This window comes from Ctenopharyngodon idella, chromosome 18, assembly GCF_019924925.1.
Source record: "Ctenopharyngodon idella isolate HZGC_01 chromosome 18, HZGC01, whole genome shotgun sequence".
Lineage (NCBI taxonomy): Eukaryota > Metazoa > Chordata > Actinopteri > Cypriniformes > Xenocyprididae > Ctenopharyngodon > Ctenopharyngodon idella.
The window spans coordinates 16,405,214-16,424,467 of NC_067237.1; the positions used below are offsets into that span (position 1 = coordinate 16,405,214).

General features: G+C 38.4%; 1 protein-coding gene across 1 annotated transcript in view; it reads right to left on the bottom strand.

The window, feature by feature from the left end:
* plch1 (phospholipase C, eta 1) overlaps window positions 1–19,254 on the bottom strand; it is an 89,772-nt gene that overhangs the window by 29,988 nt on the left and 40,530 nt on the right. Inside the window, exons 3-9 of the mRNA XM_051870920.1 lie at window positions 17,171–17,317; window positions 11,782–12,025; window positions 6,961–7,090; window positions 5,892–6,062; window positions 4,205–4,298; window positions 2,107–2,310; window positions 1,900–2,020 (exon numbers count right to left, since the gene is read on the bottom strand). Of these exons, the coding sequence (XP_051726880.1) occupies window positions 1,900–2,020; window positions 2,107–2,310; window positions 4,205–4,298; window positions 5,892–6,062; window positions 6,961–7,090; window positions 11,782–12,025; window positions 17,171–17,317 (1,111 nt within the window). The remainder of the gene's footprint in view (window positions 1–1,899; window positions 2,021–2,106; window positions 2,311–4,204; window positions 4,299–5,891; window positions 6,063–6,960; window positions 7,091–11,781; window positions 12,026–17,170; window positions 17,318–19,254) is intronic.

Below are 19,254 nucleotides of genomic sequence, written 5' to 3' on the forward strand. Positions count from 1 at the left end.
TAGAGAAACCATCGGCCATTTTCTAAAAAAACTAAAAATTTATATACTTTTTAACCACAAATGCTCGTCTTGCACTGCGATGCGATGCACCACGCATTACGTAATCACGTTGTAAAGGTCACGCGTGACATAGGTGGAAGTACCGCAGTAGGGCGAAAAACTCCATGTTATGTTCTCCTCCAACTTCAAAATCATCTGACATCGTTGTTTTACCTTTTTTTGTAAAGGCCATTTGACTTAGTCTTTGCACGTTTGCTTTGTAAACACTGGATCAGTACTTCCACCTATGTCACGCGTGACCTTTCCAACGTGATTACATAATCCGTGGCGCATCGCAGAGCAGTTCAAGACGAGCAATTGTGGTTAAAAAGTATATAATTTTTATTTTTTTTTAGAAAATGACCAATCGTTTCTCTAGATAAGACCCTTATTCCTCATCTGGGATCGTGTAGAGCTCTTTGAAGCTGCACTGAAACTGACATTTGAACCCCAGTGAAGTCCACCATATGGAGAAAAATCCTGGAATGTTTTCCTCAAAAACCTTACTTTCTTTTCAGCTGAAGAAAGAAAGACATGAACATCTTGGATGACATGGGGGTGAGTAAATTATCAGGAAATTTTCATTCAGAAGTGAACTAATCCTTTAAGTTATGCTTTCAGGGAATAAATATACATTGCATAAGATTAGTGAGGTTTTAATTTAATAGTTGATTATATTTTTCTGAAGTTTACAATTTTGCTTCTCCAGTAAATTTACCGTTTTAAGGATGTTTAAGTACTTTACTAGAAGCGTTTGATCAATGAACCTTTCAGGTACAAATTTAAACAATTACACTTATTAGTGTCCAATAAGCATCAATAATATAAAAATGCAATATCTAGCTGACAAAAATCTAGCAATTCACTATTTTAAATCAGAACCTAAATTTAAACATATTCAATAAAAGAAATTTGCAAGCTTTTTAAGATTTAATTACATTTTCAGGCCTGGAAAACACTATTTTAAAATTATCCATGACCAAACAAGACAAAAACACTGATCAAGAAAAACAGTTTTTTTTCACACGGATTCTGAATTTGATGGCTACATATTCTATATATCGACAGGGAGTACACAGATATATCTATTTTAGTGTTTTAAAAACGATTCTGTGCAGACAAGCTATACCTGAATGTCAGGTCTGTCTGGGAATCAGGGAAACCCTCTGGGGTTTAGAAAGCTTTACATTGCGAGTGACATTCCCCTCACACTCATGAAAAAACAAGAGAATCAGAAAGAGGGAAATGGAAAGACTAAAAAGATGCCCTGTAGGGCTACAGTGACAGCGATGCTGTCTCAGCAGGTGTCATGGGATATGGTGAGAGTAATTTGCATGTGATGTGCATGTGCTAAAAGCTCATTTGCTCCATTATGGTGAGCTATTAGCTGAAACAGGTGGCTGTTTAATGATAAAACACCATTAAAGAGACAGGTAGTTTTCTAGGAGCATCTAGGCAGTGATACAAAAAGTCCTCTTCAATCATTACTGTACTTATCCTCATGATGAAAAACAAAACAATTTTCCACAACAAATTAAATATAATTTTTTTGTCATGCAACTCAATGGGTGCCATATCTGATAATCGTAAGATGAAGAAAAGCAAACACAAGGTCTGCAAGCCCATCTGAGATAATAGTCTATCACATATGATAAAAAACACATGAAATTCCCTTGTGAAGCTGAATATGAATTATTCTTTTGAGGTGCCACTAAGCAATTTGTATTCATACATACATACATACATATATATGATAAAAAGTAAAAATGTTTCGGCTTTTAAAGCTACGCAAAAAATGATGACTGATTTCCTGACATCAACTAATGACTGATCATAAAATAAAAGACTGGAAGTACTCACTCATTGTTCACAAAGGCGTATTTGTTGATGGTCTCAATGACGGATTTAAAGGTGATCTTGGAGGTCAGAGTGTAACCGTGTTGAACCATTGGCTCCCCGTCTGGACCGTCCCAACAGTCCACTGTAACACAAAGCATAGTCACAAACAGGGCTTGAAAAGAACAAGAAGTAGTTTATTTACAACCATTGGACAGACTGATATCTTACCCTCCACACAGCGGCAGCCGGCCTGCAGGACCCACGCATACATGTCCGTCTTGGAGTGGGACAGCAGCTGGTCTCCGGTCAGATAGGTGTTGTGGGAAGAGGCTATGAAGTAGTTACACAGAGGCTGATCCATGTCCTGATTGACCTCGTTGTGCTGAGGGTTGAACACATCACAGACGGGGCTCCGCATGTAGTTTGTGAACCCTAGAAGTGGATAGAACGGCTCTATATTATATAATCTTTGAGTTAATATAAACAAATCCAAAAGAAAAGTACAAGAAAAAGCTGAAAATTCAGTCAAATGATTGATGTGCTGCTAAAATATCATTTGTCACATCCACAAACCATCAACTCTGCCAAGAAAATATGGGGACATCATGTAAAATAATATAAAATAACATACTCAGACAAAAAGGGAGATGGCAAAATTGCAGGAGTGCAACAACTGGAGGGATTATTACAGTGACTTTTTAAAAGCTTAAATGTCTTGCTCTCATTCTGAAATGCAGTTTTTAGATGAAAAGAGCTGAGGGCAAATATGTGTGCAGAATGAACACTCAGTTATGGAAGTGAAAGACAGACAGATAGATAGACAGACAGAGAGAGATGGATAGATATATGGATGGATGGATGGATGGATGGATGGATGAATAGACGGATGGACAAACAGACAGACAGACAAACAGATAGATAGATAGATAGATAGATGGATGGATGGATGGACGGATGATAGACGGACGGATGGATGGACGGATGAATGTATAGACAGACAGAGATGAATAGATGGATGGATGGATGGATGGACGGACGGACGGACAGACAGACAGATAGAGATGAACAGATGGATGGATGGATGATAAATGGATGGATGGATGAATGGACTGACGGACGGACGGACAGACAGACAGATAGATAAATAGACAGACAGACGGACGGATGGACGGACAGAGAGACAGAGGGATGGATGGATGGATGGACGGACAGACAGACAGACAGACAGACAGAGAGATGGATGGATAGGCAGACGGATGGATGGACGGACAGAGAGAGAGATGGATGGATGGATGGATGGATGGACGGACGGACAGACAGACAGACAGACAGATAGATAGACAGACAGACGGATGGATGGACGGACAGAGAGACAGAGAGATGGATGGATGGATGGATGGATGGATGGATGGATGGATGGATGGACGGACGGACGGACGGACAGACAGATAGATAGACAGACAGACGGATGGACGGACAGAGAGATGGATGGATGGATGGATGGATGGATGGATGGATGGATGGATGGATGGATGGACAGACCAACCGACCGACAGACAGACGGATGGACAGACCAACCGACCGACAGACAGACGGATGGACAGACAGACAGACAGAGAGAAGGATGGATGGATGGATGGATGGATGGATGGATGGATGGACGGACAGACGGACGGACGGACCGACAGACAGACAGTCAGACAGACCGACCGACAGATAGACAGACAGACAGACAGACGGACGGATGGATGGATGGACAGGCCGACAGATATATAGATAGGTAGAAAGACAGAAAGACAGACGGAGAAATGGATAGATAGATAGATAGATAGATAGATAGATGGATGGACAGACAGACTGACAGATATATAGACAGGTAGAAAGACAGACAGATGGACAAACAGATAGACAGTCTTTTCTCTTCTACACAGACGTCTGTCTGCTGGACTGTTTCAGGGTCACACAGCAGGTCAATCAGTTCCATCAGCTTTGCTCCAGCCGGAAGTCAAGCTGAACTGAGACTCAGTGTCTTATTCAGCTTAAGGGAAGAGAGGGCGAGTGCTTCACTGTCAGCGGGCAGTGCTCATGGACCCAATAAATAAAGCCCCAGCAAGATAAGATGAAGTTTCACAACACACACACACACACACACACACATACACACACACACACACACTGTGCAGCCCTAGTTACTATGTAATTAACTTGATTTTTTTATTACACACATGATCAAGAATAGTTTGATTCTAGCTATTCTGGCATTCTGTCAGATACTCTGAGATAAATGTAGGAAGAAAAGTAGAGAGTGGCCAAACACAGTTCTCACCTTCGATTCCAAGAACTCCATTCTGCTTGTTCTCCTCAGATACTTCAAACTTATTGATTATGTCCAGACAGTACTCAGGAGTCACATTGGACATCTGTGAAGAAATGAAAAGAGAGGTTTAACCTCCTGTCCCTCTTCCAGATAGGATCCATAACATGTCAATCATTTGGTCTCTGAGGGTCACCTCCTCTTAAAGTAAGATCACGAAAACCCTCCGAACTGCCATTCTGTCACTAAATGACTTCATCCCTCTATTTTGTCTGCACCCTTTCCCTCTTTTCACAACTCCCCCCAGGGCTTCAGGGTCCGTGCGTGGGCAGAGAGAGGGAGCAGGGGCACAGAGAGGCTTTTTTAGCATCACACTGAGGCTGTTCATAACCTCAGCTGGAAAGCCATTATAATGGACGATAGAGAGGCAGAGCCTTTCACTTTCTGAATCTTAAGAATGCCCAAGAGCTCAGGCAGATATTGAGCTGGAATAGGGAAAGAAGTACAATAAAAGAAATGCATGAAGCACAGAAAAATGCTGAAAATGACTGAAAATGTGAGGTTTATATATAAAATTATTGCAAATCGCATCTAATATAGAATAAAAAGAACCAATTGCTCAGAGACAATGAAAGTGAAATTAATTAAGTAATGTGTGACCCTGGACCACAAAACCAGTCACAAGGGTCAATTTTTTTTTTAAATTAAGATTTATACATTATCTGAAAGCTGAATAAATAAGCTTTCCATTTCCATTTGAGGCTGCAAAAAAATCTAAATATTGAGAAAATCGCCTTTAAAGTTGTCCAAATGAAGTCCTTAGCAATGCATATCCACTCACAAAATTATTTTTTGATATATTTACAGTATGAAATTTACAAAATATCTTCATGGAACATGATCTTTACTTAATATCCTAATGATTTTTGGCATAAAAGAAAAATCAATAATTTTGACCCATACAATGTATTGTTGGCTATTGCTACAAATATATTGGTCACATATATAGTAGTTTTGCATTACATGTGTATGTATTTAATGTAAGAACCAAAAGGAGAAACTAAAGCCATAAGTAATCAGGTTTGGATGACTTAAACAGATCCTTGTGTTTGTGTGTGTGTATGTATATAAATATATAAACAGTGCAAGAGCTTAAAGACAGGAGGAAAATGAAGTAGCTAAGAGCCTGACCATGTGAGACATCAGGGGCGTTTATAGAACATCAGTCAGGATGATGTTTATGGGATTTACATTTAAAATACTATGCAAGGCTGAGGGAGAGAGCTTCTGCAATAATCATGTATGTTCATAAGAGCATGAAAACATCTAGAACAGCCATGGCCACTGGAACATGTGTGTACCAGCTCGTAAAGAATCCCTGTGGTGAATTTTTTTTTTTAATGTTGTTTATATGTCTATGTGGTGTTTTTAATATGCTTTAAGACAAACCATATGCAAATTCATCAGTCAACACCATTGCTGAGTGTTTTCTCCTCAAAATGGCAGTGTATCAAAGACAGTCTCAAAAATGTGATTGAGTGGAGGCGGAGACTCATTTGCATATTCATGAGTCTGCTTATACAAAATGTAGCAGGTGTAGAGGTACATTCAAGCTATTTTAAGGCATTAAGATGTTATGGAGAGACAAAGTATAATGTGTGAATGGTCTGTTTTGATCAGGAAGAGATACTTCATTGACCTTTTGCTCCACACGCAGAAAGTTGCCGAGTTCCTCTGCGGTCAGGTGATCCTTCTTCTCACTGAAGCACATGAGCAGCAGGAAGAGGTCCCGCCTTAATGACATCATCTTATAGAAGACAGTGAACTCCTCAAACGTCAGTGTGCCCTGCTGGTCATCAGTGTCTGCTTCCTGTGATCGCAGAGCAAAGGTGCATAAAGAGGTTTAAAGCTTTCAAGAGAAAATATACTTAAATGTCTTTCATTCAGTCATTCATACTATCTATTTCTGTCCAATTCTCTCTCTTTTTACAGTCAAAAATAGTACTACTCAGTAGTTCAAATTCAATCTCTTTCCAAGAAATTAAACAGTAACTGAAGCAAAATGGGAGAAACAATCTTTAAGGCACATTAATTCACAAGACGATATAAAGAGCACAATTAGCACAGCTCTATTGTAACTGAACAAATAGTACATAGAAAACAATGTGGTTCTTAAAAATTACAATTTGCACCCTGCCTCGAGGGAACAGCATGAGCCCGACTTAATCACACTTTCTATAAAGCAATTGAAATATTGACTGATTTATCAACATCAGATTCCATTTACATTAAAGCGATAGTTTAACAAGAAAAACTCTCACTGTTGTTTATGCTCAAACAGCCTTTCTTTTTTCAGATGAAAAATTTTAGAAAAAATATTTATCTCTGAGTCCATATAATGCAAGTGAATAAGTTCCCAAATGTTGAAGCTCTAAAAGGTGCTTGATCGTAATCCATACAATATTACCCATGCATGGATCATTGTCTTCTAAAGCAAAATAAATGGTGTGCGTAATAAAAATACTAATATTTTAAACTATAAACCATTACTTCCTTATGTGGCTTCATGTGAGATTTGGGTTTACACTTGACATAAACATAAACATAATGCTCGCTTCTCGAGTGATCTTCACAATACGGACACACTGAGATGGGTTATTTTACTAAAAATCTTCATTTGCATTCATCTAAAGAAAGAAAATGAGAATTTTCATTCTTGGGTGGACTATTTCTTTAAGGCTTCCACTTTTCCGATCTCTCTCGCATACCTGGAACATTTGTTTGACTTTCCTGCGAGGCAAGTTGACGTTCATCTTGTGTAAAAGCTGGTAGATCTCCTCGATGTTCAGAAGACCGTCTCCATTCTTATCAGCCTCCTCAAAGGTCTGCTTCATCCACTTACAGCAGAGTTAAGAGAAAAACCCACCAAGACAAGTTACACTGTGATGACAACATTGTTTAAAGGGGACCCATAATGCCCTTTTTCACAAGATGTAAAATTAACAATTTCAGCTCAAAATACCCCACAGATCATTTATTATAGCTTGTCAAATTTGCCCCTATTTGGTTGTGAGCAAAAACACGCCATTTTTGTGAGTGTCCCTTTAAATGCAAATGAGCTGCCGCTCCCGGCCCCCTTTCCAGAAGAGGGCGGAGCTTTAACAGCTCACGCTTCAGTTGTTCAACAACAACAAAGCTGGAGAATCTCACGCAGCCAAAATGAGGATTGTCAGTAACGGTGTTCAGCCTTACATTGTTCAAACCGGAGTCGACACTGATGGAGAGACTCAGGAAGAAGTTACAACTGTTAGAATGAAACTGGACGTTTCTGAATGGTTAGTGGATAAATTTATGTAGTTGCTGTGGAGGTGATTCAACTCATCGACTAGCATGTGCCGTCATGTTAATCTTTTGTGTTGAATTGTCCCTCGTTTGTGAAGCAGTCCGGTGTAAAATGACGGCATGGTAACAACACTCTACTACAACAACTCTTCCTCTTCTCTAAAGCAGCCCAACATGGCCTCACCCCCTTTGTTGCATGTTCTCGGGGGCGGGTTTATGTAAATTTTCAGGTTAGTGATGTCACCTACCCGGGAAGAAGCTCGTTGTAGTCTCTACCGGCCGTTTGTTGTAGTCCTTAAAAAGCGATTTCTGTAAAAGAAAATATCTCCCTTTGCATTGAACTTTGAGCGTCGTAACTTTGCAGATGTTGTTTATGCTCAAACAGCAACATTACACACTAACTAAAGTTAAAAAAGTGAAATCACAATCAAGGAACCCTTTAAACAGGAAAAAGTAAAAAAGTTTTGTATGGTCTGTCCCTTTAAAAGAAACCCAATTAGGAACATTATTATCTAAATGACTTGTCTGTCTGTGCACACAGAAGTGGATGAGCTCATCCTTTTCTCTTCTCAGAACTGTAACACAATTAACTCTAATGCACAAATGATAGAATTCTATCATTGACAAGTACAGATATGCAAGTCTTATTGTGAGTATTGCTGGTGTGCATTTGTGTTATTTTGCATGTGTCTAAAAGTGAACAGGTCCCGAGTTATGAGATGTTGAAAACAAAGGGCTTTAACTCAATCCACCTAGAGGACGAATGCATGATATGCAAGATATTTATGTGTGGAATAGATTCTAGGATTCTTTATGTAATATGTGATTCTGAGAAATTTTCTAGGATATTTGCAGATATTTCTGTGTATGCACGGGTGATCAATAGTGAGAGGCTGTCAGAAAATAGATCACCTATCTATACTGTGGAAGAAGAGATGTCTGGTTTTATGAAGTATGACATTTGGCAGGGAGCCTGTAATGGATGTAATTACAGAAAGGAAAGAGGCAGCACTTCTGTGACTGAAAGGAAAACAGAGGCTACTTGGAAGAGTCTGCAGACTTTGAAAGTCATCCAAATATAGCGGTCGATTCAGGTAACCGCGGCCTAATCAGAGGAACATTAACTTTTAACCAGAGCTGTACAAGACAGAAGATCTATTTTACATTATGTGTCATTTAATGTTAATCCATTCTCTTTGATCTATTAAGCATGTCTTGTACAGCGGGTATGCGTGGGTAAATTTATATGGCTGACATGTCGTGTGTGATAGAAATATCTGTCTGTTTTATAGGGCACGCTAAAAACAATGATTTTCTGATTAATTGCGGTCTTCATTTGAACAATCTTGATATTGATTCTTAAAATTACAAGATCAATCACAATGCACAAACAAATGAGTCCTTCGTGATGAATCAAAAGCATACAGAGCAACCAGTGTAGTCCATTTCATAAATAAAATGACTTTTTCCAAGCCTGTTCTTTTAAAGGGGTCCTTCATTATGATTTCACATTTTTAACTTTAGTTAGTGTGTAATGTTGCTGTTGCTGAGCATAAACAACATCTGCAAAGTTACGATGCTCAAAGTTCAATGCAAAGGGAGATATTTTCTTTTAAAGAAGGATCAATTCAATGCTGGATTTGCACAAAAGATTAACATGACGGCACATGCTAGTCAATGAGTTGAATCAACTCCACAGCAACTACATAAATTTATCCACTAACCATTCAGAAATGTCCAGTTTCATTCTAAAAGTTGTAACTTCTTCCTGAGTCTCTCCATCAGTGTCGACTCCGGTTTGAACAATGTAAGGCTGAACACCGTTACTGACAATCCTCATTTTGGCTGCATGAGATTCTCCAGCTTTGTTGTTGTTGAGCAAACGAAGCACGAGCTGTTAAAGCTCTGCCCTCTTCTGGAAAAGGGGCCGGGATCAGCAGCTCATTTGCATTTAAAGGGACACACACAAAAATGGCATGTTTTTGCTCACACCCAAATAGTGTCAAATTTGACAAGCTTTAATAAATGATCTGTGGGGTATTTTGAGCTGAAACTTCACAGACACATTCTGGGGACACCAGAGACTTATATTACATCTTGTAAATGGTGCATTATAGGTCCCCTTTAAAGAATCATTCAAAAAGATTCAGAAGATACTGTTAGAATCACTCAGTTAATGACGAACGATTTACCAAATGAACAAACTGAATCCGTCAGAGCGGTTTAGGAATCAATTAAGTTACTAAAGAAATGCAAGTTAAAGCTTACTTTAAACTTGTTTTTTGAATGAAAATCAGGATCTGTGCACTGGAATCTGCATATCAATCCCCAACCCTATGTTCTTAAGGTGCGGACAAATTAGTAAAATTTTGCGGGCAAAAAAGGTCCATTGTAAATAGTATAGCGATGAATGAAGCACCGTTTACAAAGAAGTCACTTTCAAGCCAAGCAGTTTTCTGTTGGTCAATGTGGCATGACCAACTTAAACCTGGCACAAAATCTGCATAGGGAAATCTTTCGCCCTCACATGAAATTCCAGATTGCGTAAAGTCATACTGAAATTGAAATTTGCAGAACAATGGTAAATGCGACCTGTGTTTGCCATCTTATAGTCTGGCGAGTCTCGCACCATCCTCATTCTGAAGACTCTTTAAAGTCTAAAAAGTCTCTCATCTGCTCGTCTGGTTCATCCAGAATTGTGTTTTTAAAACTGAGGGCACTAAAAACACTGAACAACAATAAAACGGGTCACAGATGAACTGCCATCTAGAGTGAAAGCATAAGTGAAATTACCAGAGGCCTAACGCTGTGTGTCTACTGTTAGAGCAGATTATAATGATGACTCACGGCTCTTTAATGAGAATAACAGACATAAACATAAGGGAGGAGAGGATGAGCAGCTCTGGCTTTTTATCTCGTCTTCCTCTAAGGCCGGTTGTTTCATGTGAGGCTGTAAGAACTCCCCGCAGAGGGAGACTCCCTGAAGCACTGAACTGACTCAAAGAGCTCTCGCTGCCTCTCTCTCTCTCTCTGTCTTTGTATTGCTCATTCTTTTGTAAATCAGTCTAAATCAATCAGTCAAAATCGATCACAAATCCTTCCTTTCCTCTCTGCCTCCATCTATTCATCCAATAATGTAATCTCATCAATCCAGCCATTAAAAGATTAGCTTAGCCAAAAATGAAAATTATGTTCTGTTATTAAATTCTGAATGTTAAAGCTGCTCTTTTACATACAACAAAGGCAGTGATTAAAAATCACCATAAATGTAGTCTATACAAATCATGTGCTCCATTTCAAGTCTTCTAAGCCCGTAGAATAGCTTTGTGTGAGAAACGGGGTGAAATTTAATAATAATACTGCTAATAAAAATATGTAGACTACTGTTCAAAAGTTTTAAAAGTGTTGCAAGGCTGCATTTATTTGATTAAAAATACAGCAAAAACAGTGAAATATTTTTAAAATTTAAAATAACTGTTTTCTATTTATATATTTTCAAATATTATTTATTCCTGTGATCAAAGCTGAATTTTCAGCATCATTACTCCAGTCTTCAGTGTCACATGATCCTTCAGAAATCATTCTAATATTCAAAAGTTTGGGGTCATACAATTTTTTTGTTTGAAAATAATTAAAGAAATTAATACTTTTATTCAGCAAGGATGCATTAAATTGATCAAAAGTGACAGTAAAGACATGTATAATGAAACAAAAGCTTTCTATTTCAGATAAATGCTGTTCTTTTGATCTTTTTATTCATCAAAAAATCCTGAAAAAAACTGTACTCAACTGTTTTCAACATTGATAATAATCATAAATGTTTCTTGAGCAGCAAATCATCATATTAGAATGATTTCTGAAGGATCATGTGACACTGAAGACTGGAGTAATGATGCTGAAAATTCAGCTTTGATCACAGGAATAAATTACATTTTAAAATAGAAAACAGTTATTTTAAATTAATAATAATATTTCACAATATTGCTATTTTTACTGCATTTTTGATCAAATAAATGCAGCCTTGGTGAGCAGAAGAGACTTCTTTCAAAAACATTTGAAAAATCTTACTGACCTGAAACACTTGAACGGTAGTGTATATATATAATTGCAAATATGCAATTATTGTATGGAAAAGAGCAGCATGAACATTTCTCAAAGCACCTACTTTTGTGGTCCCCAGAAGAAACAACATGTAGACTATTACTGCAATAAATCCATCCATCCATCCATCCAGCAGTAAAGGATATTGATCATGTGTGCGTTGTCTCTTGGCTAGCGAATCTTCATCACTGATCCCGGCCATCAGATATCTGAGTCCGGTCACCCATGTCCGCGCCTCCTCTGAGTTTGAGGTCACCAAGTCCAGAGATTCCATGTGATTGCCGTGGTAAATAGTGAAACAACAGCTCGGATCAAAGCTCCCTTCTGCATGGCGATGGAAGATGTCGGACTGTCGACCTTCTGTGACCTTGTAGAGTGAGTCGATGGTGACTGGGGAGAGAGAAAACAGAAAATGATATTTGAACCCCTGAAACAATGGATGACCGAAACGCAGAGATACGTTCATTAGCAAAAGCCTTGCCAGCAGCGATTTGACCTTCATTGATCAACTACAATTAAGGATTTGTTTGGGTGAACACTTCATTTGAAAAGAAATTAATAGAAACTGAAGTGGAAATGTTGTGCTAATGAAACTTATCTGATTCTGTAATTGAATCAACAATTATTTGGAGAGGCAAAATCTGAGAGTTTTCACCCTCACTGACCTTTTCTTATGTTTGACTCTCTTTTCACATTTAAAGCAGTGGACCATAACAATATGTAATTAGATTTTGCTTTCTGTTGCTTATCTGTCCCTCATTCTTTCTTTCCCCATAAGGGAACCCAGGCTTTAGTGTTGGCGGCCGGGTGTTCATTGTGTTTCTTTACATGAAAGCACAACTCTTGACAGCCTCTGCAGGCACTGTGTGCTTCCTGTCCGCTTCAGTCTAATCAACATCCAAACCCAAACCAGCCTCCGAATCTTTAAGCAATGCCTTTTTAAAGAGATATTTCACCGCAGCATGAAAATTCTGTCTCTTTTACACACCCTCATGTCATTTCGAAGTCGTATGCTGTTTTTATTTTTGTGAAACTCAAACTCAAACTTTTTTTAAGGAAACTTCACACAGCTCTGGCCATGCAATGACAGTTTCTGGTGACCACAGCTGTCAGGCTCTGAAAAGCACAAGAAAATATCACAAAAAAAAAAAAAAAAAGTCTGCAAAAAGCCACTTATGAATCTTTATTCCAAGTCTTCTATGATAGCTTGGTGTGAGGAAGAGAAACTGAAATTAAACCATCATTTCATCTTTGATCAAGTGTCCAAATTCAAAAATGGCTCCCAAAATGTCATTGGTTCTCATGTGTAAAGCAAGTGATATTAACCGTGAATAACGACTTAAAGGGTTAGTTCAGGGTTCGGCATCCATTTTGACATGAAGCACCATTTTTAAGTTTCCTAGTTAATCACTGTCTATTAAAGGGGTCCTTGATTATGATTTCACTTTTTTAACTTTAGTTAGTGTGTAATGTTGCTGTTTGAGCATAAACAACATCTGTAAAGTTACAACACTCAAAGTTCAATGCAAAGGGAGGTATTTCCTTTTACAGAAATCGTCCAGTTTCATTCTAAAAGTTGTAACTTCTTCCTGAGTCTCTCCATCAGTGTCGACTCCGGTTTGAACAATGTAAGGCTGAACACCGTTACTGACAATCCTCATTTTGGCTGCGTGAGATTCTCCAGCTTTGTTGTTGTTGAGCGACCGAAGCGTGAGCTGTTAGAGCTCCGCCCTCTTCTGGAAAGGGGGCCGGGAGCAGCAGCTCATTTGCATTTAAAGGGACACACACAAAAACAGCATGTTTTTGCTCACACCCAAATAGGGGCAAATTTGACAATCTATAATAAATGATCTGTGGGGTATTTTGAGCTGAAACTTCACAGACACATTCTGGGGACACCAGAGACTTATATCAAAGACTATAGAATAACACAAGACGTGTCACTCGTATTGTTTAGAATGGAAGAAAGTGCAACGCGCAATATGGCGGAATAAGTCCCGCCTTCTAAATAAGAGCCAATCACCGACTGGTAAAGTCAGCGCATAACTGCAGCGGCCGTTAGAAGCTCCGGTTTCTATAGAAACAGTCAGACGCGCCTCCGAAATTATGCGCAAGAGACGCGCATTTAGGTCTTCGCATGCACATTAGCTTCATCCAGCCTAAAAAATATATATTTTTGTCATGATTCAAGCGTTTAGAAAACAAATTATGAGACAGTTGTTGTCAGAATTCATTGGTGATTACAAATATGAAATTTAATCAAAAGCTTGGCAAACAGCTTTGGAGAATTTGATGTTTCCCCATTCAAAGAGATTGGAGCTGCACTTGGATGCCCGAGAGGCGTTTCAAAGATGGCCGCCGAGTGAAATGACTTGTCTTAAAGGGACTTTGCTTATATTACATCTTGTGAAAAGGGGCATTATAGGTTAAGTGCAACAAATACAGCAGAACAAACTAAGCTGTCAGTCAAATGGGCCTAACTTGTGTGATACATCTGCTGTCTTGATCTGCATTGTGCTTTCAACGACTTGCACAGCTGCTAATTTAAAGTGTAACTTTGCCGATTTTCAACCCGCTTTGTTACAATGTCGGTAGTATATGTGAATGGACAATGTTTCCTCATTCTCCGTGTTACCTGGGCCAACAAGTTCACATTTATTTGTCTTTTGACAGCTCCAGGACTTTCGTGAAAACTACAAATTACACTTCTGCATTTGTGGATCGACAGAGGATTATTAACAGAACAGTTATTGTAAGGGTAGGTTTATTACTGAAAATCCCTCCGTTTGGCATAAATCGCTGTGTTTGTGGTCATCCAGTTTGAAATGTTGAATGTTTTTATCAGATTTTCCGGTCGCAACTTTCTCTCCATCTTTATCCACTGCCTACAACACACTGGATCCTTCACTGGAAACCGGAAGAAATTCATTCCCGCTAAACGTTTACTCTTTGAATTCTTGCACCCGGGAACAATACAAGTCGACACCATTATGACTAAAAGTTTGCTAAAAAGTATTTCCTACTAAAGGAAAGTGGCTGATTAAATGATGACAGAATTTTCATTTTTAGTTGAAATATCCCTTTAAATTTCAGTATGGAATATAGTGCACTGGTCATATGGATCACATTTTTGATGCTATTAGTGTGTTTTGTGGTCATTATATGGCAAGAGCTGTGAAAAGATTCATCAAAAATTTTTCCTTTTGTGTTTCACTGAAAAAAATAACAATATACGGTTTTGGAATGACTTGAGGAGAACACAAAATGTCCAATTTTTTTTATTTCTGAGTGAACAACTCTTACATAACACACATCTTTAACACTTCCTGTCATAATAATAATCTTAACAAACAGCTCCGCATGTGCTCTAGAAGGCAGAGTCACATCAAAGCCGTTGATTCCGGTGCTGATCCATTAACCTGACAATGAGCTGGGCACAATCTGTCTCTTTTTTTTTAATTATGTCTTATCTTATGAAAGCAGTTCACAAACATGACAGGAGCAAAATAGCGAGAGGTGGGGTGAAAGGGGGTGAGATGAGGGGGACAATAGCACTTGAGCTTTTTTTAACTGTACTGTGTAATAATCCACCCATCTGGGCTAGGTCAGATCAGCTCCGCTAACAAAAGCCTGAAGTGAATATGGAAAGGGTTGAACAGGATTTATTTCAGAACGCTCACCCAGGGAAAAAGGAGCGCTTATGCAGAATTCACTTCACCCAAACAAGCAGAGCGCGGCGCAGACACAGATGGTGAGAGAGCGGTGTGTTTCTGGAAGCCCCTGGCCTGTGATTCATACACAGCCATTATGTAAGAGAGGAGAGCTGCGCTCAGACACTCAACATATCAAAATCTACACGGGCTGCCTTTGATGGGGAAGCAAAGGGGAGCAAGTAATACACTAAGACTAAAAGAGGGGGAGGAAAAGAAAAAGAGAGAGCGATGAACAAGAAAGAGTCATCAAGAAAGTGATCAGTAAACCACAGATGTGGAACATTGAAAGCAGATTGTTGTCACTATAGCTGTTTCCATCCAAATAGGGAATTTAATGAAAAAAAAAAAAGGTAATATAACACAAAAACAGACTGCAAATGAAGTAGAGCTTCCATTCCATGTGTTCAGGAGAAGAAAATTATTATTTTCGACTTTTTGAGGCAGTCACGTGACTTTTTTAATGTGCCTCTAAGAAAATGTATTCAGTATATGTGTTTTTTTGCATTGAACACTATAAAAAAATCTTGTTAAGTTTTAAGTAAACTAAACTTAATTCACCGTGTTTATCCAATTGATTTGTCCAATGTATTTGGATTAACAAAATTAAAAAGTTATCTCAACTTTTGGGAGTTAAGTAAATCCAAAGACTTTAGATGTACAAAGAAGGTGCACTCATATTACTATGAATGGGAGAAAGTGCAATGCGCAATATGGCGGAATAAGTCCCGCCTTCTAAATAAAAGAGCCAATCACCAATTGGTGAAGTCATTGCATCACTGTTAGAAGCTCTGTTTGCTATAGAAACAGTCAGTGTTCTGAGGCCCTGTTTATTAAAAAGGTGTAAACGGGGTCCAAAACGTTTTGAGCTTGTCCATTTTCAACCATTTCCAGAGGTGGTCGAAAATGCATTCGACCGGATTGCAGTGTAAATGCTGGTTGAATGCATTTCGACCTGCCCTCAAAAATCCAACCAATTTCAACCAAAACGCATCTTAATATCAGATGTAAACGGCCTGAGACGCTCATGCACATTGGCAGGTCCAGCCTGAAAAGTGCATTTTTTTGGTCATGATTTGAGCACTTGAAAACAAAATTTATTAGACAGTTGTTGTCAGATTTCATTGGTGATTTCAGATATGAAATGTGATGAAATGTGATGAAATGTGATGTTTCCCCATTCAAAACGACAGGAGCTGTACTTGCATGACTGAAATAGCTGTTCGAGAGGCGTTTCAAAGATGGCCGCCGAGTGACATCTTATATCTTTTCATATAATAATGTAATTTTAACACAAATCAATATTTCAAAATGTTAATGTATTTCTTTAAGTAGTTGTTTAATAAGTGGGATAAAAAAACAGTACTTTGGTAATTAAAATTCCAGATAAAATTCAAGGTTTATTTTTCAATAATGGCCAGATGACTGACCAGTGTAATTTTAGTATTATTTATATACTATTAGTATTAATTAATATTTTGAATGAGCTTTTATTTTTATATTTACAGTTTTTATTTTAATTTTAGGCTACGTTTTAGTCATTTTTGTTAGTTTTTGTTTAATTCTATTTATCTTTAAAAGCTTATTTTAGTTTTAGTGATTTTAGTACTTAATTAAACTTATTTCAGTTAGCTGTCAAGGCAACATTTCTAATTTTTTACAGTTTATCATTTACAGTAATATTTAGATTTTATTTTAGGTTTATTTCAATTAACAGCAATGATTTTTAATAGTTTTATTTACGATAACAACACCGCATCATCTTTAACATATATTAAACAACTGTGTACATTCTTATGTTAACATCTGAATGTGTTGGACTTACTCTTGGCTTTCTCGCTCTTGCGAGACGGTCTCCAGCGGATGCAGGAACGGTGTTCATCCAAATAGAAGAGCCGGACCAGACCTTTGGAGCCGTTCTTCAGCTTCACCATCTGAGTCCCCGACTGCATCACACTCATGCATCGCTCAACTGCGAGAACAAAACAAAAATACACAAGCACATTGAGTGGGTTGATGGGCACTTGAACCGCGAGGTGAAAATGAACAAAGATATAAAAATGGATTCTGTCTCTAAAAATAAGGAACAGTTTATTATCGGCTAATAATGATCGGTGCCTGATCATTACCAGGCCAAAGAAAAGAAGGTTGAAGAAGGTTCAGGAACCCTGCGGCAGACTAAGTCAACAAAAACCAAAATGATGCAACACAGCAGAGGATGCCTGCAACCTCGCTCATCTTCTTGACTGAGTGAGATGGCAACTCCCTGTCCTACAGGGCCACTGGGACCAATCGACTGACAGATCTGAAGGTCTCTAAATAAAACTTCTGCCTCGGCTGAGGCTGGATCGCTGCAAAAAAGAGCTGCAAAGACAAGCTCGAGAGAAGAACGTGTGCATGTGTATATGCGGCGGAGTTGCTTTTCTTTCAAAATCACTTTGCACCATGTCACCCGTGTGCTTCGGCTCATCTCCTCCATCAGAGGGCTGACGGGAAGGGCACACAAAGCCTGAAAACTCTCTCTCCAAACTCCGTCCGTACTCTCAAGCACTATACTTTATGCTGTCAGTGTGAAGTCACCAAGGAGAATCCAATATGTGAAATCGAGGAGATGATACGGTTTTGTACGTGAAGCACATGCATGTTCTCTATCTGACACGCTCGAAGCGGGGTGGCCTGAGGGGCTGGTGGGAGGAACAAGCTCTTGGATGATATAAAGAAGGAGTGGAATGTGAGTTACTGTATACAGGAGACAAACACAATTAATACTCTGTTTCCTAGCAATGCACAACTTAATTGTTTGTTTCTTACTAAAAACGCTACATAAAGCAATAAAATATTGGGCAATTGGAACAAATATGATGTATAATATACATATGCATGGATGTATCCATGTGATTTTAGACCAATGGGATTTCACTGTGGATTAAGCTATACCAAAAGTAGCATGACGTGACCGATACTTCCATTTAATTCACTAAGAATTGCTAATTGCTATTTCACATACACATACAAAAAATTCTGTCATCATATAAAATATTAAAACTAAGCAGAAATATAAAAAAATAAAAATAAAAAAAATGTACAAAAGCATGTAACAAAATTACTAAAACTTGAAGTAAAAAATAAAATGAATACTGAAAATATACAAAATAATTAAAACTTTTAATAAATACATGTGCTATATTTTACATCTTTAAAAGACATGATAACTTTGTATGATGAATACTAGCCCCTAAAGGAAAATAATATAAGATGGGAGGAAAAATTATGTCAATGCTTTTGCATTCTCGCACAAATCTTTGCGTTCCCCCAAGAAACTTTACGTTCGCTCGCAAAATGTGTGTTCACTCAAAAATTTTTTGCGTTCCCCAGAGAAACTTTACGTTCGTTCGCAAAATGTTTGTGTTCCCCAGAGAAACTTTGCATTCACTCGCAAAATGTTTATGTTCCCCAGAGAAACTTTACGTTTGCTAGCAAAATGTTTGCCTTCCCCCAAGAAATTTTCTGTTTGCTCGCAAAATGTTTGCGTTCCCCCGAGAAATTTTACATTCGCTGGCAAAATCTTTGCGTTCCCCCAAGAAACTTTACTTTTATTGCAAAATGTTTGCGTTCCCCCAAGAAATGTTACGTTCGCTCGCAAAATGTTTGCGTTCCCCCAAGAAACTTTATGTTCGCTGGCAAAATGTTTGCGTTCCCCCGAGAAACTTTACGTTCGCTCGCAAAATGTTTGCGTTCCCCCGAGAAATTTTACGTTCGCTCGCAAAATGTTTGCGTTCCCCCAAGAAACTTTATGTTCGCTGGCAAAATGTTTGTGTTCCCCCAAGAAATGTTACGTTCGCTCGCAAAATGTTTGCGTTCCCCCAAGAAACTTTATGTTCGCTGGCAAAATGTTTGCGTTCCCCCGAG